Genomic DNA, 25,843 nt, shown 5'->3' with positions numbered 1-25,843 from the left:
AAATCTGGAGAATGGCATTTAAGGACAACAAAAGAAAAGAAGAATTTTGCAGGTCAGTTCACAGAGCAAGCACAAGCAAGGTATTTTCCTACAAAGAACAGGGACAGAATGGAAGAACAGAATTATTTAGCCTGAGGTTTCAGAAAACTCTGGCGCGTGTGTGTTGTCCACTGCAGTAACGCAGGCTGAAGGCAGTGGTGAATTCCCCTACGGAATTTGTTGTGAGTAAAAACAGGCAGCAGCCATCTGATATCGGTAGTGTTTTACCCTGACCTGACTTCGGTTTAATTAAGCATGATGTACAGAATAGGGTTGCAGTTGAGCCAAGGTATTAGTTTCCTAAAGGTTTTTGTTTTCATCTCAACAACATTCCTGTCCAGGATTTTGTCTCTGCATTGCGAAATTTCAGGGCAAACGCCCTTGTCCTGCTTTCACTCTCTCTGTAAAATGCCTCACATATCTGGCACCGTGCAATTAATAACTCGGTTACTACAGACCACTGAGGCTATGGTCTTTAACCCTATGTGTAAATCAGGTGATACGAACAAGAGAAAGCCAAGTCTAATCAGGTTATTGCGTGAGTAAGGGAGGGTGTGGTACCCCTGCGCATTAAGGGGAATGTCTGGAGTCTGGCTGGGACACGCTCCGTGGCGTGGAGAGGGATGAAAGATGACTCGATGCTGTGGCTGGCCCCGAGCTGGGCTGGTGCAGGTGCCAGGCGGAGCAGGCTGGTGCAGGCCTCCTCTCAGGAGCTGCCGACCATATCCAGCCTGGAATTACGGAGGTGCAGGAGTGCCCTGGGTCGTGCCTTCCCACTCCAACCTCTGGAGGGGCTGGTTGTAGGAAGCAGAGCTACAGTCACATTCAGCACTGAAAGCATCTGGATAAAAACAGATTCCCTTCCTAAGTGTTCCTTACCTGTCCTGGAAAAGCCTTGCGAGGTGAGTGGAGCAAGGAGAAAGATAGCTGATGATCTAAAGAAACATGGAGACAGGACAGCAGCAAGGGATCATTCCCTTAAAGCTGAAATGACAAGGGTGGGGCTTACAGCCAGCCGGGATGAGCTGGCAGAGCTCCTCCTTGCAGAGCAGCACGAAGTCTTTACTCGAAAGGCAGTGACACATGGAGTGAGGGAGGGGCAGGAAAGAAAATGGAAATGTTTGATAGTTTCTCTGAAATCCCAGTCCAGACAACTTGGACTGCACGTAGGTGTGTTTGCTTAGCAGTAAAATGAGCCGCACACTCTGCTAACGAGAACTACATTCAGAGTTCCCATATCTCTACATTCATGTGTTCAGATCATTTAGACGACAGGTGGCAACTACAGGGCTTCCCTGCTACAGTCGTGTGACAAGCTCTGCTCCGAGAGTGGCAAGCACGGGGCTGTGCTCCTCGATGAACAATTTATGGGAGTCTGTCATTGCCAAATGAGGGGCTTTAATACAGGGACAGTCACAATCCTGACTGCAACAGCCAAAGTGGAGGCTGAGTCTGGAAGAGGGCTGCCTGTGGAAGAAGTGCTGGCACTAAGATGTGCATTCATCTCTCCCACAGCACCCTTGGGCAGGTTTTAAATATTGCCAGTGTTCGGACTTGGACTATCCATTATAGGTGGTTCTCACACTACGAGGAAAATACTTGACCTGTGTCAAGCAAGTGAGAAGAGGGTAGGTCCTCTACTGAAGGAAAACGGGATAGTCCCTCAGCCCATGTAAAAAGTGCTGAGGAGAGAGAAGTACAGAGGGCTGGGAAGCAGGCTGTATCAGCTCGCTCTTTTGCAAAATGAAAAGCTATAGTTTGTTTAAACTGGCACAAGTTGGGAGCGATCCCACTGCAGCCTACTGACAGGCGCTGGAGAAAAGCAGAGGACATGACAGAAAAATCAGGGCTATCCAGTCCCAGTGACGGTTAGGAATTATGCAGTGATTTCTGCAACATCTCTTGGTGATATGACAACACCTGTCCACTGTATTTCTTTAGATACATGAAACCAGTTTTGGTTTGTCCAGCAGCTTCAGGAATCCTCCTAGCTTCATTTTCTCCTTGCTTTACTGATCACTGTGCATTGCAGGGCAGAACCAAATTTCTTTCAAGGCAGTGGATGAGTGCGTCTGAGGCAGAGCTGGCTGCAACAGATCTGGTTCCTCAGGCACAGTATCACTGAGTAATCTCTTTGTATTCTGCATTACATACATGAGTAAGATCATTTCTACAGGCATTTCAGCTCCTTACTCAACTTATGAACAAGTTTAGTTTAGGGTTAGATGTCACAGTGGAACAGAGTAAGAGGGACAGAAAATAGAAAGGCCTACACTCAGAGGCCTTTTTAACAAGCAAATATAATTTAAAATCGTACCTAAAGCATTTTTTTCAACCTGGAAATTAACAAAGTTCCTCAAAAGATCAACGTTTTGAATCCAGTTTTGCCAAGATTAATGCTTTGTTTTAGGTGTCTGGTAGCTTCTCTGACTTCAAGGGAACTACTTAAGTGGATGAAGGTAGACAGAGGTGCTACATTTTTGAACAATTGTGTAATCACCACTTGGGTTGTGATAGCTCAGTCTGCAGGACTTTGGAACATTGATGGAAGGTTTTCTGTTCCCAGTGCAAGTGTTAGACAAGTAATGCAGCTTTAAAATACGTATTTTTTCAGCTTTAGTTCTGCTAAATGCTGGCCTTTTTAACAATGGCCAGTTTAACAGCGAGAGTTGCATGGCTGTAACAGAGAAGAAAATTTGCTGTACAGTATCCTCAAGTTACTTGTTCTGGATGCTTAAACAGATCATTGTAATTGAAAATATTAGATTCAAAAATGCCCAGTGGCTAGACACTGTTTATTTAAAAATTTCTAGCTGTACAAAAGGAAAACAAAGATGATTTAATTTTCCTAGTGTTGATGATGGAGTTGCCATACTGCATCCAGTGACTTTGGCTTCAATATTTAATAAAAACTGTAAATAGTCCAGTCATATTACAAGATGGATTGACATGTACATTATTTATTAGCCAGCAATTAACAACCAGAGAGATTTTTGTTTCATCTCTGGTCGTCTTAGCTGTGGGGAGAAGCAGGCAGAGGGAAGAGAGTTTACTTCACCTCATTCCTGACCTCCAGTTAATTTATGGAACAGATCTTCGTCCAGTGTTTCATTCTGGTCTTTGGAGCGGGTTGACAAGAAGATGTAGCCCCCGATATACTCATGGATGATTTTGCAGTCTGCGCTCAGACACGTGAAAGCGATAGATACATTCTGATCAAACTCGATTGCAACCTAAAGAAAATACATACGGCAAAATCAGGCACAGAGATAAGCTGCATCTGGGAAAAAAAAGCAAGGGTGAGAGCAGAGCTGGACCACAAATACTGTGATAAAGCAGTACCTGTCTCTGCTAACCAAGAGCTGTAAACATTTCTGGATCTGCAGGATGTCAGAGTGTCTGGATGCTTGTTTCTTAATTTTCTGCTATGGTGGGGCCCTCTTGTGGTCAAAATCTTGTTGCTTGTTTAGGCAGGCAACAAAAACATGTTTTTAACTAACTAGTTTTTCTAATGGTGTATAAAGTGAATTTGAATGGTACTCCTGACTCTTTGTACACTTAACCAATAATGTTTAATACTGTCCATTGTTATGTGCTGACCTTAAATCTGCCTTTGGGGTCCAGATTTTGATTTCCAACTACTGTCAGTTCTAAAATCCAGCAAACTGAGGTTAGTCGCTAACTGTGGATTCTGCCTTTTTTGAGAGATATCTGAAGCAAACCCAACGGTTTTACCCAGCGTTACAGGCTCTGGCACAGGGAGTACTGCAGGAGAGTACTAGGGATTGTATCTGATCTCTCCTGGCTCTTACAGATGGATGCGGAAAACCGTATAAGCAGGAAGAGTTTCCAGGCTGCTTGAATTTACATCAGGTCACACTAATTCTACCCCAGAAATCTACAATTTACAAAGCTGGCTTCAAGCTTTCAAACCCAAACTCGCCAGTGGACTGCTGGGCAACAGCTGGCCCCCCTGAGCAGCCTTCCTCAGGGTCAGGAGCACCCCGGTATAAATCACACGACAGAGCTTCTTTCTCAGGACCGCATACTGCCACAGAGGAGCTTGCACCCTGGCCTTGCAATCTCAGTTTGGGATTTGAAAGACAAGCTGGGTTCCTGTATCCTCAGCCTGTAACAGAGACTGAATCACCACAGTTTAGAGGATGATGCATGAGCTAGACTATACAGAGAGTGAAAATGAGATTTTTACTGACAGAGCAGTAAACATAATGGGTTGGAATTTACCTTTGAGTCTCCGTATTTCACCCCATCAAAATCAAGGGCAACTTATAAAGAATAAGCTTGGTAAGAACCTTTTAAACTGGAGATCTTTTACTTTCTGAATTTTGACTACAGACTCCATTAAGAAAAATTTTAGACAGATTATTTCATAACGTGTCACAACACATTCAAAATCTTTTCACTCTGAGGTTTAAAAAGATTTTCTGAAAGCATCCTCCAGTGTCTGAAGTGTAATGACTGAATGCAGAGAGCTGTTCCAGTTTTACCTGGCGTATTTCCCAGTTCACATTCCACTGCTTCATGTTGGAAAACCTCCATGTTGTGATAGGATCTCCTGTGGCTATATCTATTCGTATCAGCCTGTTATAGGACACCCCAAGCACATCATCCTTTTTGCTTCCTTTAAACCTGAAAAAAAAACCCCAACAAAGCCTCTGAGAAGATCTGGTTTGCTGTGATTTCTGTCTAGAGAAACATTTCACCTGCCCTCTTCTGAAAATGCAAAAAAATGTGGGAAAAGTGACAACAGCTGGGATTGAGGAGAGCTTGGACCCTTCTTTAGAACAGTATTTGTAAAAAGCAAAAATGTAGGCTAGTGAACCATGGTATAAGATGGAAAATAATCAGGCAGATAGATCTAGCTGAAATCTTTCCAATTCATTGCTTCTGCTAAAAAATACTGTTCTGCCAAAATGTATGAATTTGGTTGTACTTTTTCTGGAAAAGTGTCAACAATAATTTTCCTTGCTTCATTTCACTAATGTTGAAACATGTTCTTCTAGTTATATTCACCTAAATTATATAAGCATATAATAGGAATAGCTAGGAAAAGGTTACTCTGGTAAAGAAACTACCTTCCTTTACTTTCATGCTGAAAGCTGGAAGAAATCTCATCTGTCTGCTGTTAATATTTTCAATATTTTTGATCCTGTTTCTGAACCTTCTTGCTTCATTTCACTAATGTTGAAACATGTTCTTCTAGTTATATTCACCTAAATTATATAAGCATATAATAGGAATAGCTAGGAAAAGGTTACTCTGGTAAAGAAACTACCTTCCTTTACTTTCATGCTGAAAGCTGGAAGAAATCTCATCTGTCTGCTGTTAATATTTTCAATATTTTTGATCCTGTTTCTGAACCTTCTGAGATTTTTTTTTTGAAAGAATGTGACCTGGACCACAATTTGTGCCTTACTTAACGCCCCCACTGAGATACTGCCTATCAGTTTGTAGAAATTCACCACAAGGTGTTTTGCTCATGCTACAAAATGCAGTTTAGGTGTTGGGTTTGTTTGTTTGTTTAACACAATGAGTGCTGACAGATGGGGCAAAACATCTATATCTATGTTAGTAAATTCCATAGTGACAGGGAACATTCCCAGGCACTGAACTTGTGTTCTGTTCAGTTGCTAGAAGAGTCCCAGGCAGAATTCTGGCTGCAAGCAAGCAGCGCTCTCTCAAATGACTCCCAGGTATGGCTGGAACAACGGTAAAGCTGGAACATCCAGGGACCAGCGTGATCTAGTAGTTCACATGAGGCTACCGGGTTTTGGGAAGTCAGAAGGTTTAATAGTACAGATGTGGGCTGTTCTATGCCAGCTGGCCTCTGTGCCAGAGAATGGTTCCCAGCTGGTTCAATTTATACCGCAGATGATTCCTAAGTGGCCCTGGAAGAGGTGTTAAGCACAAATTAGGGAAGGTGCCTCCAAGTATGGTTGTGTCAGTACTTTTCAGTTTTTTGGTGCTTTGTCAAGAGAAAAGAATGCAGGTCAGAACCCTGGCATATTTAAGGTAAGTGTCCAGGGAAACTGCTGTGAACACAACAGGACCTTGCTTGTGCTGACTGCTCTTCCAGATTAATGTAAAGAAGGGATCTTTTGCCGTTTTCTTAATGAAATGCCAAAGAAATTAACATTTTATCATATTCCAATGAGCAAGAGGTGGAGCGAACAAATATATTGCAAACCTGAGAACACCAACAAGACATGCATTTTTAGTGAGTTTATGTCAGTAAGGGTTTAATCCTAGTGATATGTTACTTCAGGCAAAAGCTGGCAGGTCTGTATGAAGGCAGACATAATGGAGAGTCTCACTCCAGGAATGGAGCTACTGAGTGCTACTGCTATAGAAAAAACCAGCAGCATGGAAGTTACTAGAATTAAAAAAGGTCTGTGGGGGGAAAAAATAGAGAATGTTTCCAGAACAGGGAGTCAAGAACTTCCTGCAAATCACTGACCGTGAACACATTATGGCAGCTTGACATGGCTATAACAGTGTGATTACCTTACAATGTAGTAGGATAAGCCAAACTCGGGGAGGGACTGCCATGCTTGAATAAAACGCAGCTTGGCCTCCACTAGGGACATCTGGGATACATTTTGGTGGGCTTCCAGAATACGAGCAGCCAACTGGGAAACACAGGAAGAGAGAAAGGTTTCAGTTGACTGGAGAACAAAAATACCCTTGCTTTCACTAAATCAAACATCATTAGCTCTGATGCCGTGTTCAGACACTTAGTCTGATGCCGTGTTCAGACACTTAGTCGTCACCATTCATGCAGATGTACTGCAGAGAGCAGCTGGGGACAGATCCTGAGCTACAAGGGCAGAACAGTGCAGAAAGGCCTCAGTGTCTGGATTTGTGCTGCACGGGTCAGCTCCAGCACGCTGCTCTGGAGACTGTGTCCTCAGAATGGAGGACAGCAAAAGCACTGGACAAGGAATTAGGTGGAGAGGAAGGAGAGGCACCCAGGCGAGGACACGAAGACACTGCTATTTAAGATGTAGACAGTAACTTCCTGTCCTTAAAAACCTTCCTTTCTTACTCTGAAGAGACTTTCAGGGACAGCGTTATCAGGAGGAGAACATGACGAGTGACTTAGGAGGCTGTGTGAATGCAGGAGGAGTACTTGGAAGAAGTGCCAAGAGACCTGTCCGTGTGTTCATTTTAAAGAAAAGGCCTCTTGCTAAATATCAAAGGGACAAATGAGTATTGCAAGATGATTCTACTGTATGGTTTCCAAATGCTGCTTTGATCCAGCTTCACCCCTAAGCAATCATTGGAACCCCCCCATCCCCAACCATCAAGCCATGCTCAGGATACCTGCTTGGACTTGTATTTTTTAGTATAACGTAGTGAGACGAAGCATTCTGGTTTCATATCTATGCTTTCTGGATCAGAGACAGCCTGGGGAGACATGGTCCAGTTCTTCATCTTTAGAAATGAAAGGATCTTGTGGACCTCAGGATGATAAGAGCTATCAGCCATTGTTTTGCCTTTTGAGGCTAAAACGCAAGCTGCCATCCACCGAGCATATTGATTCTCCTGCAACAAAGACAATTGTTTGATATTTTTGGACAAACCATTTATGAAGATGGCTACTGCTCACGCATCTTTACTGTGTAATAAAACCACTCTGGAGTTATTCAGCTTAATTTGCGTGGATGTGTAGTTACCATAGTACTGTTTTTCTTCCCTGATTGGGCTAGTTCCATCTACAGGACTGCCTTTGCAGGATAGTTAAGTTTTAAATTTTCAAAGAAATCCAGTAGTTTGGAATAGATTCTCTTGGAAATTTTATTGCATGACTATTTTCCACCTAATGGACATTTTTACACAATTTGGATTGATACATTGCAATACAAATGAAATAAACTGAAATTGAAAACAAATGTAAGATCCTTATCACACTACCCTCATCTGAATGAAGAGAGTTCTAATAAAGAAAAAAGAAGAGAGCAAAACCCAAGCCTCAGTACTCTGAAAACACAGAAGCAAAATATTGTAATTTCTTTTTACTTTTTTGATAGAATGTTCTTTTCTTCTTTCCAGCAGCTTTACTTGGAAACTGATGATAAACATAGAATTACCGTCCTTTTGTCCCCTCAACCATAAAGTATTTGTTAGACCACCAGATCATTCTTAAGTTTTACTAAACCTGTAGATAATAAACTCTCTGCAGGATCCTTATTTTTTCTACACAAATTCTAGAACAGGACAATGGGTCTTCTAGACAATCTGCCAATAAATCTGGAATACAAACTTTCCCTTGTCTTATTACTCACGTTTTCGCATCTTAAATATACTTCATTCATGCCATCAGCAACAGGAATTAGTAATTTGATTCCAAACTTCTTCGCTGCAACATTTACATCTGGTACAACTTCACATCCTAGATCACAGAGAGTCAGAAAGAAATGAATTTATTTAATTACTACATCACTAACTTTAAGTACTGATTAATACTGAAGAACAATACTTAATGGTTGTTTTTCTTGGAGATTAAGGACCAAGATTTTCAAAGATTAGGCCTGTTCTAGCTTTCTGTTCTAGTTCACTGCCTAGTCTATCTTGCCAGGGTGATGAATGCTCTGAGCTCAAAGAGCATGGTAGTCAATGTGGAAGAGAAAAGATGCAAGTGCTCTCAAAACTTCAGCCTGATCTTAGGAAATGCTCAACACTTAAAAAAGAGGGGAGCTGATGAGATGGGCACTTTTGGAAAATTTAGCCTAATTGTCTTGAAAGCCTGGACTATATTTATTTTCAGAAGCAACTTAGTACTGACAATGGGATGTAAGTGACATCTACAACAGGGCTGTCCAGTTTGGGGATCCCAGAGAACTCTGGGGACCTGGTATTTCATGTTGATGGTGCTATTACAGGCCTTCTGGATTCAGCTGGAGTCGAGGATGCCTACAGTTCCCCTTTGTGTCAAGGGACACCAAGGCTGTGGGCTACTTCGTGAGGTTCCAGTCACCCTGGCTAGTTTTACCATACATTTATCTGACCTACTGAGGATATGCAGATTGGTGTGCAGAGCCATTTGTTCATAAGGGTCAATCTTCTTTCTATTTCAAAGGTTTCTTCTAGGATGAATCCTGGGCATCACTGGTTCCCTGATGCTGAACAAATGATGTCCCTGCAGGAGTAGATGGAGGCTATATATGGTGCTGGTGTTTGCTGTGTGTACACCTGGAGTTCTCCTCCAGAAGTACCTAAAGCTGGTTGTAGCTATGGAAATCCCCATGCATGAAACAAACAAAGCCCAGAGAAGGTCTTGGAGCTGTCCCTGCACAGCAGTATATAGGTGCAACCTGTGGCATTCTTGTCCACTACATCATCGATAATCCTCTGCTACAAGTGTGCATTTGCCAAGGACAGAGGTGAGTGCTACCATTTAACACAGAGTAAAAATATTTGGAAATAAAAGTGTCACACAGATCACATTCTCTAGCTGACTCATCTTTCGGTGAATTCAGCAGTACGTGACATTTTACAAGCCAGGTCTAGATAATCTCGGTTTGCGCTAAGCTATTGAATCCTTTTTGTTTAGGCCTCTTCTGCAGATGCGGTCTGCCTGCTTAGGAGTGTCAGTAACTGAAAAAGTTCCAAGACTAAATGCTACTGTGCTTGCCTTCCTGAGTCTCACAGGGATTCCTTGATGTATTCAGTTCACGAACGCAACAGAAAAAGGAAAGAAAGGAAAAGAAAATTCCTACCTTTTAGGTTTAGTTTCTCAATAGGTTCTCCCTGTGCAGATTCCTTGTTTTTAAAATAAGATACTGAAGTGTCTTTAAAGACAAACCAATATGGCTTGATAGCTTTGAGTGACAGCTTCCTGGGTCTAAAAGAAAAGAAAGAAATCACATTTGTTTATATTGAAATGTATGAATTGCTAAGTCACTCACAAATATTACTGTGGATCTCACATTGCTTTGAGGTCATACACACGGCTTCAGCAGGGCTACACATACTTGTGTCAATGAGGGGGGTGGCAAATGCCTGGAACCAACACCGCACCCAAGTTATCCCGGGTATGGATGTGGTTTTTACCCCAGATTCTAGATGAATCCCATCTATGATTTCTCTTGGGTTTTTTTCTTTCTCTTCTATGTGGTTTTTCTTATTTTCTTTTTTCTTCCATTCCTAATCAAAGCCATTCCCTTCTAACAAAGACTAATTCTGTTTTGTACATGAACTCAGTAACGCTAATGTAACCCACTAGTTTGTTCACATGCACTAGAATTCGCTTCAGTTTTTCATAGCTCCTTATCTGGAAGATTTGCACCCATAAAACTAACTTGTATTCATTAAATTGTAAGGGAGTAGAGACCATCTTTTTGGCTTTATCTGTATAGTATCTAACACAACAAAATTCTATTCCTTCACTAAGTTTACAGAGGTTCTGTAGCACTCCAAGAAAACGTAATAGTTTAAACCATCTTCCACTAGGGCAGTGTTATTCCAGCTCCTCACACATGTATATAGATGGATATAATCTTCATTTTAATTATTTTACTTCATTTCAATACTTTGCTAATGCAAACTGATTTCTTTCATAGAGTAAATTTAAAAATATCTACTTTGGAATTGAGAATTAACTGATAGATACTAATGGTCAAACATAATCATTGTGCCCGCCCCACTTCTCTTCAGTAAGAGATAAAAATCGTAATTAATTCTACTAAGAATACACTAACAAAGCCATGGGGTGGGGATTGGGGAATAAAATCCCAGGTTCAGAATATTTCAGGAGAGAAAACCAGAGATATTAGTACTATTTTAGTAGAGAAATACTTCACAACTAGCTACAAAGGTCAACAATGAAGTTAAAAAGAAGAAAAAAGAAAAAAAAAAATTCCACTGTCTATTTAGTACTTCCCTTTAAATCTAAGATAATGGTACAAAGCGTATACAGCTAGCTGGAAAACAGTGATTTGTTATATCCACTCTTGCCTTCTCCAGAGCCCTTCTAGAAATCCTAGTTTAGAATCTTTTCTAGAAAATGGCGATTTTTATGCTTAAATTAAAAAAATAATGTGGATTTTCAAAACTGCCAAATATTTTGGCTTTTCCAATAAAGTGACATTCTTCAAAAATAAGAGACTATAATTTTTTTAGACAAACAAAATTATTTTTCTATCTAAAAAAAGTTGCTGAAAACTTTTTTGAAAGCTTTTTGTTGGTGGTGGTTTTGAAAAAAATATTGTAATTCTCCACCATATTGTCACCCACCTGAAAGTAGTATTTACTAGTGTGCTAGTGTGGTGCATACTGTGAATAAATTTGAATAACAGTTCACTATATGAATAGACCCAGCAGTATGACATGCAGAGCTTTGCATTTACGTTTACTGTTAAGCAAATAATTATAGTAACAAAATGCTGTTGTTCCTTTAAAGAAATGTTTTACACCTTACCTAGTTTCTACAATGTCTTAGTAAGCGATTTATCATGTATATAGGAAACTTTTCATGATGAAAAATAACCGCTGAATGCTTTTAAAAGCAAACGGCTCTACTGCTGGGGAAAAATAAACAACGCATTGTTAGAGGCGAGTAACTGACAGAACTTAAAAGGCTTAAATTCCCTTTCATCTTAAACCACTTTAGTAATCTGAATGTCAAATAAAATTTCTTGATTGGGAATTAATAATTAACAATTCTTAACAGTTAACAACAGTTAGCGGTTTTCAAGTGCAATTTTCAGTTCGCTGACTACAAATATGATTTGTCAACAGAATGAATGATAAATATTTGTGCAACAGAAATCTTTATCTTTCTAAAACATGAAGACTGTTTTGTGATAAAAGACATCACAGACTTGAGGTCACTGCAGTCATTTAAATAACCCATAAATCAAGATATTATAGTGGGATCACAGAATTGTACTTTCCTCAGTTTACTTATTTAGGTGAGGTATTACTGATCTGGTTTACCATACTGCTACTCCAACTTGAAACTCATTTTGATATTAGAAACAGACTCCATGCTTGGTTAGAAAGGGGTAATTTTCTTCTTTCTTTTGTTTAAAAAAAACCAAAACCCCCAGGGTTGCTGTCAGAAATTTTTCTCAGGGACAGCTGAAAGTTTTTTCTAGTTTTTCATTGGCAAAAACCAGCAAAATGTGATTGAAAACAAAATTGTAGACTCTCTTGTTTAGAGATGACGATTGATGAGCACCAGGAAATATAAAGAGCCTGTTTTTTTAATAAGTGTAAGTATAGCTACCCCAGCACCCCAAAAGCTAGAAAGATTGGCTGAGAATCTTGCTCAGAAGCAGTAAGAGAAAGATTTGAAGAGGATGATATTAGGCTAGTTAGACCTATCTGGTGTATTTGTTGATTTATAACCTTAGGATCTACCGTTAGATGAGAATGAAGAACTCAAGAGATCTCTTGTATGGTTAAGCTTTTTGTTTTGTATGTTTTATTATTAGTTTTAATAACTCACCTAACTAGCCTGAGATTATCAGCAAGTTTCGGGATGTCTGTGATGTCCTCCTATCAGGAATAATTAGGAATAATTTTAGTACAATGCACTTTGTAATTGTCTATTAACTCTGTTAAAAAAATCAGGAACTGTGTGGGCTCATCAGAGTCAATGCATTTGGCATAGTGAAAGCAATTCTGGGATCGGAAAGGACATACCAAAATGTTACTTGCGTTTCCACCTTCCAGTGTCACTTCCAGATTAGAAAGTGCAGCTTCCACTTCATCTACTTCTGATTCACAGGTGAAGTCTTGTGCCTCTGATGATAATGATAACTTGCTTACATGATACTAAAATAAAACATCAAATATCAAATAGGCAATATATCAATTAGCAACACACAATCACAGCATATGAAAATAGGCCATTTGGTCTTCTAGCTCTTAGACAACTACGTACAGTTCTGCCGCACGCAACTATGAGGTGTTTCACAAGGAAACAGGTATGTCCACTGTGATCTCCAGTGCAATTATTGATAACAGTTTCCTATTTAATTGCCAGTGTTTGTATTCCTTCACTGTATAATCATCCTGTTCTGTGAGGCTGACTTAATGCTAACATTTCCATCCTTAGCACTGTCAGCGGTAAGTGCCATCCATACCAGGTGGAAACTTGGCAGCAAGGTTCTGTGGTGTTCCACAGTGGCAGGCCGTGAATTTTTTGGCAGCTCTGTTTACATTTAAAAGGAAGGAATTTATTATTAATAAACATTTGTGCCTTATTACCTACAGTCAGGGACTAAGTCACGCTAAATCATGTTAAATTTCTATGTACTCCATAGCGTCCCTACCTTCACATTATACTATAGCTTTTTTTTGGTCTGTTGTGAATGTATATATTGATGTATTAGAGAAATTTTCAGGAAGAATATGTGAAAGGGTGGTAGCTGGTATGGGAAGCAACACTTCATAGTAATCTCCTTCAGAATAGACCGGTATCAAAGTTACATCCTGGGTATGGTTTGCTTTAGATAATTTTGGTAAATGGTTCCATAATTGTATGTGTCAGTTTGAATAATGGTGTGCTGCTACTGAATTTAGTTGGTTTAGCTGATGGATGCTGCTTATTGTTTCTCACTCAAATAGCAGACCCCCAATCCAAACAGAGCTTTTGGCCTGGGCTCTATCCTAGTCTTGTCCTAGCTTGTGCCTGCCTCCTGAGGAAACAGGTTTTGCAACTTGGATCAAGTACATGCCTGTAGTGCAGCAAAGATCAGCATTTCTTCCTCTGTGCAGTCGATTTCTTCTAACAGGATGGCCCAACGGGCTTGTTCATATATTTGGTTTATTCGCACTGCATCATACTGTAGCAAAAAAGAACAACATTGGTCATTAATGACCATCAAGATACAGATTCACGGTCAGCTGCAGCTCACCTAACATCGGGCTGAAGCCATAAAGGTTATTTCCTTCCTCCCCCCACCTCTGCCCTGCTGTATGTTCCCATCCTTCTCTTGTACTGGCTCGTGTGATTGTGAGTAGGGTCACAGTGGCTTGCTGATCCAACAGAAAATTAATCAGGAGTCCTTGGCTGAAGCAGAAGGGGAGATTAAGACATCCTCTTTTGTGGTAGTAGGCCTTGGATTGGCTTAACCAACATGTGAAACCACGCTATGAGAGTGAAAATAACGTGACACAGCTGATATGAATGTGACATTCAACAGCTTGCTACTGCCAGAAGACAGAAACTCTTATTCCTTACTTCCCCTCTTCTGCTCTCAGCTTTTTCGGTTCTGGCTCTATCTTTGCACTAGTTTGACATTTGTCAGATCTTGCTGTGAACTGCTTTAACTCACTCTCCATTTTTTTGGATAGTGATTGTTTCTTATTATCTACTTGGTTAATAAGCTGAAGTGACTCTCAGAAATATTCAAGCCCTAGAGCTGGTGAAAGGTAGGTGATGGGAGGGTAAACCTTGGAGCGTGACCTGTCTCAATAGTGGTGAGCTATTAAGTTGCCTGAAGCTGTTTTGCGTTATTTCATCTTATGGCTCCATGGCTGGCTGGGGCAAAGAAGGGAAATGTTTGGGCTGCTGACATTGAAACACGTACTTGAATTTTAGTGGGGATGGCATTTCACCCAAAAACATGCCACCTGAACTAGAAAGTGCCTTTCTGTTTATCTGAGATGCCTGAAATGAAAGAGTTTTACAGAATTTACAGAAAATAACAATGTGAAGGCCAAATCCTCTAAAATTCACATTTGAACTCTTGTTGATTTACACTGGTCAATGATCATGCTTTAATTTCACTAAATTTATCACCCAAGCCTTAAAAACACTGGCTTAACACAACCACCGTGACTGACTTTTAGTGGAAATAAAGGCAAATGAGAGGCAAATTGAGAAAAACATTGAAGTGATTTTTGAAGACTAAGTTCTTGTTTTCAAATGGGACTTAAACACTTTTGCTGAACTTTCCAAAGGTATTTAATCACCCAGTTACATTGAAACAAATTTAAGTGCCTGAGTGCTTCTGAGGGCTTCACCCTAGAAAAGCTGAATATTCAGTGAAGGGCAATGGAACATGTATGTCATTTTTAAGTCCATTTTCAAAAATAGGGGTTATACCTTTACATCATTTAGGATACTGTTGGTTTAGTTTTCCCCTTAATTTTTCTTATTAAAAGAGGCAGAAAGTAAACCAGCCCCTCTGGAAATCTGGATACTGTTTCTGGTGCTCTTCAGATCTCATCTTTATACTTAAGATCTTATTTCAGGTGAGGAACGGTGATTCAGTGTCCAGAGGGGAAAAGTGCAGCCTTAGCTGCGGGGAAGAAGTTGAATTTGATCTCGGAAGGGCCTGTAACAAATCCTAGCTAAAATTCAGTATCCTTGTGCTATAGCTCCTTGACATGAAAGCAGGCAAACAATGAATAGCAATAAAAACAAAGCTCTTACTTTTGGATTCAAATCAAAGAAAGTGTAATATTTAAAGCGTAAAAGAAGTTGATCGTCCTCCAGAATGCCTTGTTCCATAAGTGATCGAGATGAATCTAGCCAGCTGTGGAAGAAAACAATCCACAGATTCATCGGTACAGGAAAATCTATCACACCCGCAGAGCTCCAATGTACTTGTGAAACAAAAGAGGGAACAAACAGCTCTAATTCCTGCAAGTCTGGGGAAAATCCATGTAACTCGAGAAGGTGAATCACATGGATTTCCAACTTTCATTGTATAAACACAATACCTAAAATCTTCCTATTTTTTTCTCCAGCACTATGCAAAACGTCAGGAGTACATGCCAGAAACTGAGCAGTAACTAGCTGTGGGGTGACCTATGCCAATAAGATTCCTTCTTCTTGATCTCCAGAAGTGGGATGTTCATTTAAGCCAGGGCAAAAGTCTGCCTGTAATATTTAGAACTCTCACTTTTCATTTCAGTATTTGCTGTTTTAGAATTCTAGCTACTTCCGTTCTCCAGTGAAATCCAATGAAAGTATCAAAGTCACTGTTAAACGCTCCACAGATCTAAAAATGACAATCCATATTTTAATGCTAGAGAGACAATCCCCTCAAACACTTGCACCACTAAACCCCTTAGGGCTCTGTATTCTTCTGTGGTGTACAATAAGCAATGTTTGCTTGTGCATAACTCAGTAGGTCACCTTTTTGTAATGCGTTAGAGCTTTACTGAATTTATCCACGTGTATTTCCACTGTCCATTTAAAGCCTTTAGAGTTTGCTATCCAAACTCTCCTTTAGCTGTACCCACAGGACTAAACTGGATTTGCCTTCATCTAACAACAGAATTTAGTCCAGAGCCTGCACAATTACATCATTCATCACTTTAAAACAAAATTGCCTAACCAAGAATGTTGAATAAGGAAAAAAGATTAAAAAGAGTAAGTATTTCTGAAACAAAACGTAGATCAAAGCATGTTTTTAAGTATCAATATAGCCACGTATCAGGGGTTTGTTTCCAAATTCTGCTTTACACTTAAAAAGCTGGATTAATGCTACCCTTGTTAAGCCAGCTAACAAAGATCTGAAAGAGAGGCATCTTACCCTGCATTGAGCTTGGCTTTGTCAGCTAAAGTCCGAGGCTGGTACATCTCTGCTAGTGTTTCTGGAGAACAGTTGGGATGACTGAAGGCGAGGATGCTGCAGTTCTGCTCAGTCAAGGGACTGTCACTGAACCAAGTAATTGTAGAAGAAGCTGGTGTCCCACTGATGGGATCATAAATGGGTGTCATGGTTTTACTATATAAACCTGGACTTCCTGCAAGTTAAGAGAGTAATGTATTATTCCAGGGAAAACTGCCTTGAGTCTTAGGTAGTCTACCACTTCCCATCATAAAAGACTAACCCTTTTCTTTCAAGACAGTCTCCTATCTCTGCTGTTTACAGCAGGCCTTGTCCTTTCACAGGTGAAGTGACCTCAGGGACAGAAGTGCTCTTCCTTGTTCTGTGAGATATCTCAGTTGTGTTGGAGATAGGAAACACATACTTTCAAGCCTTCATTTCTCCTTTGCCTTGGAGGTTGCCAAAATTGTTGAATATTTTAAGAGTGGTCTCACATTTTCAAAGAGTAGCAGCACATCCTGTGTGCAGGGCCACAGCTGATCACCTGTTTTCTGGTATAGCCTTTCTCATACCAATGGAAAGGAAAACATTTAAAAACAACCGAAAAATATTGATATGCTGGAGATTTCAGTAAGTTCTTGAAGCCACTAATTTCAAGCCAACTGTGTCTCTCTGACACCATCCTACATTAAACTGGTCTCCCTGGTTTTAATTGTGTAGCAAAGGATTTCTTCCTCTTTTTGACTTTCAGTCAGAAGAACAAAATCATATTGGTTTTTCATTACCTGACAATCCAGAACTCACTGGAGAGTTGCACAGGTTTAAAATATCTTCTGTAACTGGTTCTTTGCTGTTCTTGTCTTTTTTCTTTTTCTTTTTGAGTGCATCTTCTGATTGCTTCAACAAAGAGAGTTCTTCTGACCGTCTGATATCTACAATGGCAATTTGGGAAGTGAAGCAAGATGAAACATTTGAAACTTAGCAGCTTAGATCCAAAAAAAGCCCATGGCTGGTAATACCATTTGGGGAAGCTCCATGTTGCAATCTGAATTTTATTTTTAGCAGATTGAAAGCAGTAGCCGCGGAAAATCCAGTAATTCAATAACAAGGCCAAAGACTTTGAGCTGTGAGAGTGAGTTTTGACAGGATTTAAGCCTGCTTTTGTAGCAAGCGTAACTGCATTTTAGAACACCAGGGAAAAACTTTCTCCCTAATGGCTCTGCAGTCACCTTTGAGCATAATAACCTCAATGAAATGTCTGACTTATGGATAAGCAGGAACAGAAATGGAACCACTGTATTTGAAGTTCATGCCTTCTATTATTCACTTACGAATTTTATATTTCACATACAAGATTCTGTCTTGGCTATATGCTATTCCCTAATGCACTACTGATTCAGACATGTATTGTCAGTTGCAAAGCTGACACTTTGTTTCTGAAAAACACTTTTATCCTGGGGTAAGCAAAGACATTTTTGACAGTATTCACCCATGAGAAAAATTACAGGGTTCCTGTACTGACTCAATCTGGAAGAAAAATGTGGGTAGAAATATTTAATTGGGCCAAATGTCAGTTGAACAGTTATGGCATCATTTTATCAGAGCTGTTAAATGTAATAAAGACATACTATCCCTTTCACAATCCAGTATTAGAAGATGAAATTGAAAGCTATATTGTGGTCAATATGAGGTGGTAAATCCCTTCTGAGGATGAATGTGTTATTGGCCTAAGCTTTGAAGATCTAAATTAAAGAATCCCTGAAACTAAGGGATTCTGAAGACTGTTTGCAGACTCAACTTATCCCTGTGGATCACAGGCACATGCTCCAAAACCTGATCTCTGCTTGGAGGTGCTCCATTACTGGAAAGAGCAGAGACACGGGGACTCAGTGCTGCAATACATTCATGGGCTTGTGTGGGGTAGTTGGGTATGCCCTGACCTGAAGAGGTTTGGGCATATAGAAGTTTTGAATGTTTAAAACATGTTCCTTCTGAAGTAAATACATATAACCAATAGGCCACATTGAATATCATTAATGCTAGTGAAAGTAGGTGATAAATCAGTTGACACCAGTAAAATTGTCTGTGGTGAAAGCTGGTGGAGGAGATTGATAAGCTCGAGCTCTTAGTCAATGGCATAGAATAAGCAGGACTGACTCCTGGCTCAAGGAGGACAAGGATCCCTACAAAACCATCAAGAGGACTTTGACTATCCAGTACTCCTGCAGCTCATGGGACACATTTCTTGCACTGTTTGCATCAGTTATCACAAAGACTGAGAACCACTGACATGCTGATACTGAAAACCAAAAAATCTGTCTTTTGATCTTGGGTCGAGTCAATCAAATTTCTCCTTGAGCTGAACAGTTTTGTGAGTAAGGACTTCACATTAAAACAAAGTCACCTAATAAAATGCTCCAACTTAGCTGCCAGAGGGGATTTAGCTTTACTTACTGAGAATTTTGCAGATGTCACTGACAGCTTTGAATACCACAGAAGAGAAGCTGACTTTCAGTCTCACAGTCTTCATGTTTGGCAAGCGAAGCCGCAGCATTTTGTGCTGAGTAGTAAAGAACAGCTTAGCATCTGCCTGCACCCCACATTTATCGAGTGTCCAGTGGGTTTTCAGAAGCCAACATTTTTTTTGCTCCCACCAAAGAGCATAGTCTGACCAATCTTGTGATATTTCTAGGAAAATACAAAATGGTTATTAATAAACTATGGAGCAAATATACTAAAAAACTTGGTTTGGAAACAGTGCTCTGCAAACAGGAGAATTTATTTACATGAAAGTAGCAACTACAGTTCCTGAGACCTAGATCCCATTTGCTGAATACTTGTGGCAGTCACTGGGAACTAACTTTGTTTTCCCTGAAGAGTTAACCTAGGTGCTGACTGTGGCACTGCCTTAATCTTGCAGATATCCACAGGGAAAGTGCATCTCCTGAATCTGGTGCTATACGTGGTCCAATGCTGCTTGGATTGTGCAGGGCTATAGACTAATAACAAGGGTACCCACTTTGCAACTTGATAGTGCAAGCTGAAAATCCTCCCACAAAACCTTGTGTGTACCCAGATGGGCACAAGTTCTTCCACAATCTCCGGGGAAGCACCACTAAGCAGCTCATCTCTATAGTGTTAAGAACCAGCAACGAGTCCTTTGAAGTCTTGGTGACACACAGCTAAGGGCTGGTCTCAGCTCTCCTCTGTGGCTGTGCAGTTAGACTAACAAGGATGCTCATCTGAGCGCAGCCCACTTATGACAACTTTACAGTGGCAACATTCTTTAAATAATCAAGGAAAAGAATGATTATTTTGGGAGTAAGCCCTGTGACAATCAGGAAAGAGTTAACAAGCTCTCTAACAAATAAGATGACCTTCTCTACCACACAGGATGCAGAAACTTGTAAGGGAGGTAGAATGGGCATGATGCGATATGGTACAGTTAAATCTTTCATTAGTCTGTGCAGGAGGGCAGGCTGGTGTGACTGACCAGGGACTGACAAGGGTTGCCTACAAAAACTTCTCAGAGAAGACAGGCCTGCCAAGAGATGACTGTCTTGTTTCACTAATATGGACTTGCCTGTGTTTTGCTTAAATAAAAAATGTTTGTGTATTTTGTACTTTGAAAACACACAGATAAAGTAAGGCTTCCTGACTCAAGAACAGATAGAAGACTTTGTTAATGATTTACATTAAGAGTTTTGGAGGGGGAGAACAGTGGCTTTTGTCCGATTACTCTTGAGCAGTAAGCTATCCTGACCCAAAAGGTGTCAAAACCCTGACTAGATCAGCCTGTAAAGAGATAAAGCATTGCTGCTCTCAGTTCCATGGGGAATTCCGAGATTAGATGACTTCCCAGATGCCAAGGATGTGTCGCGGCAGGTAGCGTTTCTGTGTAATCTTGGTCAAGTTGTTTCAGTCGTCTGTGTCATTTCTCATTCCTCCTCACCAGCTCCATCAGGTAGAGGCTATTCCTCAGCGTGTCTATAGCACAGTAGAGCCCTGTCCTATTTTGGAGTTTCTTGGTAAAAAATTGTGTCTCAAGAGAGCTGCTGACACAAATCACTTAATTACAGATTGGCTTTAAATATTATTTAACACAGAAAGCTTTTCACACTAATTGAGTACTAGTTATAAAAATACTGTGAAAAATTAGTCTTCTGACCCAGTGAGAACTCCAGCTACCATTGGTTTGCTGGCTGAATTGTGTGTTTAAGTATGCATAGAAGTTGGTAGAAATGTATCACAGATATGTTACCTGCGTTAATGCTGGAAAAGGGATTCCCTGATAAAATCACTATTTCCAAGTAGAGCTTTTCCATCGCAATGGGTTTTCATGTAAAAATGTCCTTCCATTGAATGGGAGCCTTTTGGAAAGGGTATCTTGTGCATCTCCCCTTTGTTTCCTTCAAAACCCAAGTTTGAAAACAAAACCATTCATTCGGCAGTAAGAACTCTGAAATTAAGTTGCCGATTTTAAATTTCTTGACACTACTTTGCTGAAGGGTTATGTTACAGTTCAGTTTTTCTCTTCTTGCTTGTCTGAAGTCAAGCTATGTAAAAAAGACTAAAGTTTCAAGGAGGTTTCTTTGACTTTTTTTTTTTGTTGCCACAAATCTTGTATTTCTAGAGCAACTCATAGAAATGCAAAGCTCATGGTGTTCCCACTTGCGATTCTAATCTAGCAGACAGGTTCCTTTCTGTGTGAAGTTGGTGACTGAAGACTTCTAGATTTAAGAATTCCAGGAAAAAGAACAATACTTGAAGAATGAGTTGCATATGAAAACCCTGTGGCATTGATGTAATAATCAAATACCGTACTACCTTGTCTGTATCTATCATTCTACAGCCTCAGAGTGCAGATAATTATTTTGGGAGGCAGCTCCATTTGATGGCTTTGAGTTAAAGAAATCTAGATTCTCTTGTTGCCTGTAGCGCTGACTTGCTGTGACTGTACATAGGGTATTTCACCTTTCATCTCGTAGCTTTGACTCGGCCAGTCTCTGCTCTTCACAGCTGTTCCCTACTGGATATATGCAATGGATAATGTGGCTCAGATTTTGACTAGAATGCTACTTTAGCCCAGGAAACAGTTAACTTCTGAAATGCCTTTGTAACAACTAATCCTGTCTCTTTGACTGCTACAGATGGATAAATAGGGTATCAGCTACCTTTATTGCCCCTCAAACTAGCCACCTATAAAGTCTATCTGGAAAGGGAGCGGAATAGTTAGTCTAGTCCAACTATATTTGTCTAACTGGAAGACAAAAACAAAGTAAAGTTTTGTTTGCACTGTGATAGTATAGGGGCTTTAGTCACAGACAGGGAGGGGTTCTGGCCACATAAAAACCCTGAGTCTGCAGCACCTACGTGCTCGGTGTACCGTTACAAAGAAGTAAGTGAGGCAGTGCCATTTCAAAATGCGCAGAAGCCTCTTTTTGTGGAAGGAAAGCTGCATGTATTATTTTAATAAAACTGTGTAAATTAAACAGGTCTTTACTCACTGATTTGTTCTACTAATTTCAGCATCACTCCTCCAATATGAAGGTCCCCTGTGACCCGTAGTAAAAATTCCTTTTGTACCTCTTCATGCTGATGATCAACTGTCACCAAGAGCTCCCAGGAATGAGACCCATATTCACTTGAGGAAATCATTTTGGAAAGGTCTATGTAAGCTCTGCAAAAACAAAACAAACAGGCAAAAAGGATATTTTTCCTCCACTCTCTGAAACAAACGCATCTCTCCACAGTCTCAAAATGCCTCTGTGCTGCCAAAACTTTGCAGTGGCCTTGGCTGGAACTTCAGACGTGTTATCTTGTTACCTCTGAACTAGACTCTGCTCTTGTGATTACTCTTGCAAGATAGGCATGTGGGATTTTTTGTTTTTATTCTGATTTCGGCTCCGCCCCCCCCCCCCAACTCAGGTGTCTCCAGCTGGGTAGAGATAGCCCAGTGTTACCTGGGTTTCCCCACTATGCGATGCTAATCTGCCAGTCTGGACACCACAAAGCCTGCAGTTGTGGGTGGGATCTGTTTTGGCAATCTGTCCAGTGAATTTCGTTGACTTGTACACATATAGCTGTAATTTTCACTGCAAATTAAAGTTTACACTTGCAGTTCTGCCAGCTTGGTCCCATGGGACCAAAACCAGAGAGCAGTTTTACCTATTTGGGTAGATGCGAGGGGAGACAAATAACTTTAATGGCTCTCTGCCAGCAATATCCAGCACATAACACCAGTTTCTGCTGATTGTGTGCTTGCACAGAGATGTAGGCATGTATCCTGTCTCAGCAGGGCAAATCATCTGAGATCCCACCAGGCTCCTGCCAGGACAGGTAAACAGTAATCACGCCAAGCCAAACTAAAGAAGATGCTCAAAGTAGAAGCTGTGGTTGTCATCAGTAGAGTTCTGCTAATTACTGAAGAAAGAGCTTGTAGGTATAAGGTCATGCTGCAGGAAGGATTTGGGATATTTAACTAGTGAGAGAAGATACCAGGTTAGCACTCCGTGCCCTGTTAAACTGAACCCTAAGAAACAAGCCTTTGCAGTTGAAGCTTAGGCAGTAAAGTGGATGACTTCCATTTATTGCGGACTTTCAGCAATACCTGAGAACCCAAGTCACAAACAGACTTTATTAAAGGTGCCATACACAGACTGCTTCTAACATAAAAAATAACTAGGATTTATTTACAAAGAAGGCTAGAGGGGATGTAACAATATTAACAGATCTTTTTAAAAAGAAGTATTTAATAAGTTAAACCCCTTAGCCTAAAAGTTAGCTCAAAGCCGGAAAAATCAAGAACCGTTGTCACAGGTGAGGAGTGAGAGAAGGAATGACCTTTTCTAGGACTGATTGCAGGACAAGACCAGACTGGCTTAGGTTACACTAACATGAAATTAAGCTAAAGGTTAAATAAAGCATGCCTAGAAACAGGGTGAAAATTTAAGTTCACCTATCCACCGAATTTATAATAACGAAGCTTTATGTTACCAATTAGATAATAGAAGAGGTTTTTAGTGCCAAAAGATACTAATTCAGGGCAAAGCCCAGTTCAATGTTCATTCTGAAGTTCCCTTCCAGAGGTGCAAGGAGGCTCTTGCAACTCAACAGCCAGTCTGTTACAGCTTAACCTTCCCCAGACTTTCAGTTGTTATTAATGTTTCTTAATGTCTTATGGTTTAAGAATTTCAACAGGAAGACTTTTGATATTTTGTCAAATTACGTATCACGCAGTATTTGCATTATGAAGTACAACATAAATCAAAGTCATCTAACTGTTTCGGTGAAGTTCTTTTAAAATCTGTTCTCAGAATAGTAACGTTGTAGACTTGGTTCCTTGAACTCCTTTGGGCCTAGGGCACGCCGGGTGTTAACCCGACTGATACAAAATTTGATATCAAAGGGATTATAGAAATGTGGTGGTAATGACAAATTCTACTAATAAGGAAAAGTGATTCCAAAGGTAAAGGCAATGAAAGTGTATCTGTTAAAGATGAGATTGACCCCCCTCAAATGAATTACAATATAAACGAAACAATCTGTCCAGGTCACAAACATCCTTATAGGAGAAAATCACCTTACCAAGGAGTTTCACTAGAACAGTCCTGGGAGTCTGCCCTGAAATTCTAAAATCATGATGACTTACAGACAGCCCTAACTCAGAAAACTGCAACTTCATAATCGTAGGACTCCAAGAGGCTAATTTACACTGAGGAAGAAATGCTATTGTTAATTATGTTCTTGGATTGCCAGCCTACACCTTTTCACCAAACAATTACTAAACCAACAAAGGTTGATACTTATCCAAAAAGTTTGTTTGTTTTGCCTTGGTAAATAAAGACATGGTGTTGGACGCTGGAAAACACTATGGCTTTCCCGCCTCAGGGACAGAGCTGGGATTTTGAATTTGTGGTGCTGCGTGCCACATGGATGTACTAGCTTAGGTATGCATTAGACCAGGGGGTACCTGGTGGTGGGGAAGGGCTGTGCCTCTCCTGAAGGCACAGTGTCCAAGAGACAGCTCCTGAGATGGTCTCCCGGGCAGATGAGGCTTTCAGCACAAGGGCAGTACAAAGTCTAGAGAACAGTTACCGTTGCACTGTATTCACTGCAAAATAAAAATCCTGGCTTTAGAAAATTCAGAACGCCACTAGTCACTCTCCTAAGCATCAACAACAGCATTAAAAAGAAATAAATCTACAACTGGCCTAAGCATGAGAACGACGTGCTTTCGTTTCAGGAGCATGGGTATGAAATCTGGCAGGGGCACTATACTTTTGCCTACACTACAGTTCACTATAAGCCAGTATTGTTACTGAAGAGAAGCCGTCTCATCTGTCCTCTGTGCCAGCAAAAACATTTGGGAGCTGATCTGGATTTTTTTTTTTTCTTTTAAATTTGGTTTAGCTTCCCAGTCTAATTCGGTATACAAATGCTTGTGCTGACATGGGTGAAAATGAGCAGCCCAAGGGGTGGGTGCAACTCGTTCTTTCATTCACGCTGGCTTGGAAAACCATGGCCTCAGTGCAGCTAATCCTGGCACTCCATCATTCCCTAAAACTGCTCTCTTCCCCACTTCCTCTTCAAACCAGAAGGTTTTAGTTTGATGATAAGAAAACACCAACACTAGTAAATCTATCACAGAACGCAGCACAAGCAAAGCCCAGTCTCAAAAAAGTGGCAAGCTAAGCAACAAAGACAACTAACTATTGTGTATTAAAAACCAAAGCAACCCAAACTGCAAGGGCAGGCTGTGCATGCTCCATGTCTTAAAACCTTCAGGTCAAGACTGGATCTGCTCCGGGAACGCGCCCCAATTCCTGGGCTCCACGTGGGTTGCAGCTGTATGGCCTGGCACAGGGAGATCAAAAAGGCCAGAAACATGTCTTCAGGCTACTGCTGACTCTAGTCAGTATTTCTACAGCGCATTTTAGACACACAGCTATAAAAAAGCAGCAATTACTCTACAGATCAAGCTCTCCGCAAATTTTAGCCCTTAGAGCCCCGAATTTCAAACTTTGTGTGGAAATACAGGAGGATGTTAGTCGTGCTAAAGCAGGAAAAGATCCACTTTAAGGTAAAGGGGGGAAAACCAGAGTATGATGTTTCCCTGAGTATTTCTAAGACAGGTAGTGCCCTGGCATCTTTCGGAAGGTAACTGCCGGGAGGTAAGGGGTAAATACGGCACCAGTCTGTGCTCCCTCCTGCACGGCTCCGAGGGCAGAGCCGGCCTTTGAGGAAGTGCCAGGCTGCCGCTGCTGGTG

The 25,843-nt window shown here is 40.7% G+C and overlaps 1 protein-coding gene across 1 annotated transcript; it reads right to left on the bottom strand.

Moving 5' to 3' along the window:
* Nucleotides 1-2,990: 2,990 nt before the first annotated feature.
* On the bottom strand, nucleotides 2,991-22,330 carry FERMT1 (fermitin family member 1). The gene is made up of 14 exons (XM_009587193.1): nucleotides 22,082-22,330; nucleotides 19,029-19,262; nucleotides 17,360-17,506; nucleotides 16,557-16,770; nucleotides 15,449-15,551; nucleotides 13,746-13,853; nucleotides 12,709-12,840; nucleotides 12,512-12,561; nucleotides 9,780-9,904; nucleotides 8,346-8,452; nucleotides 7,384-7,605; nucleotides 6,565-6,689; nucleotides 4,548-4,689; nucleotides 2,991-3,272 (listed from the first exon to the last, which is right to left on the bottom strand). Exons 1-14 carry the CDS (start codon nucleotides 22,230-22,232, stop codon nucleotides 3,099-3,101), a joined length of 2,034 nt encoding a protein of 677 aa, XP_009585488.1. The 5' UTR covers nucleotides 22,233-22,330; the 3' UTR covers nucleotides 2,991-3,098.
* Nucleotides 22,331-25,843: the final 3,513 nt, after the last annotated feature.

Source organism: Fulmarus glacialis, unplaced genomic scaffold, assembly GCF_000690835.1.
Source record: "Fulmarus glacialis isolate BGI_N327 unplaced genomic scaffold, ASM69083v1 scaffold33911, whole genome shotgun sequence".
NCBI lineage: Eukaryota > Metazoa > Chordata > Aves > Procellariiformes > Procellariidae > Fulmarus > Fulmarus glacialis.
This window is presented reverse-complemented; position numbering and strand designations above follow the sequence as displayed.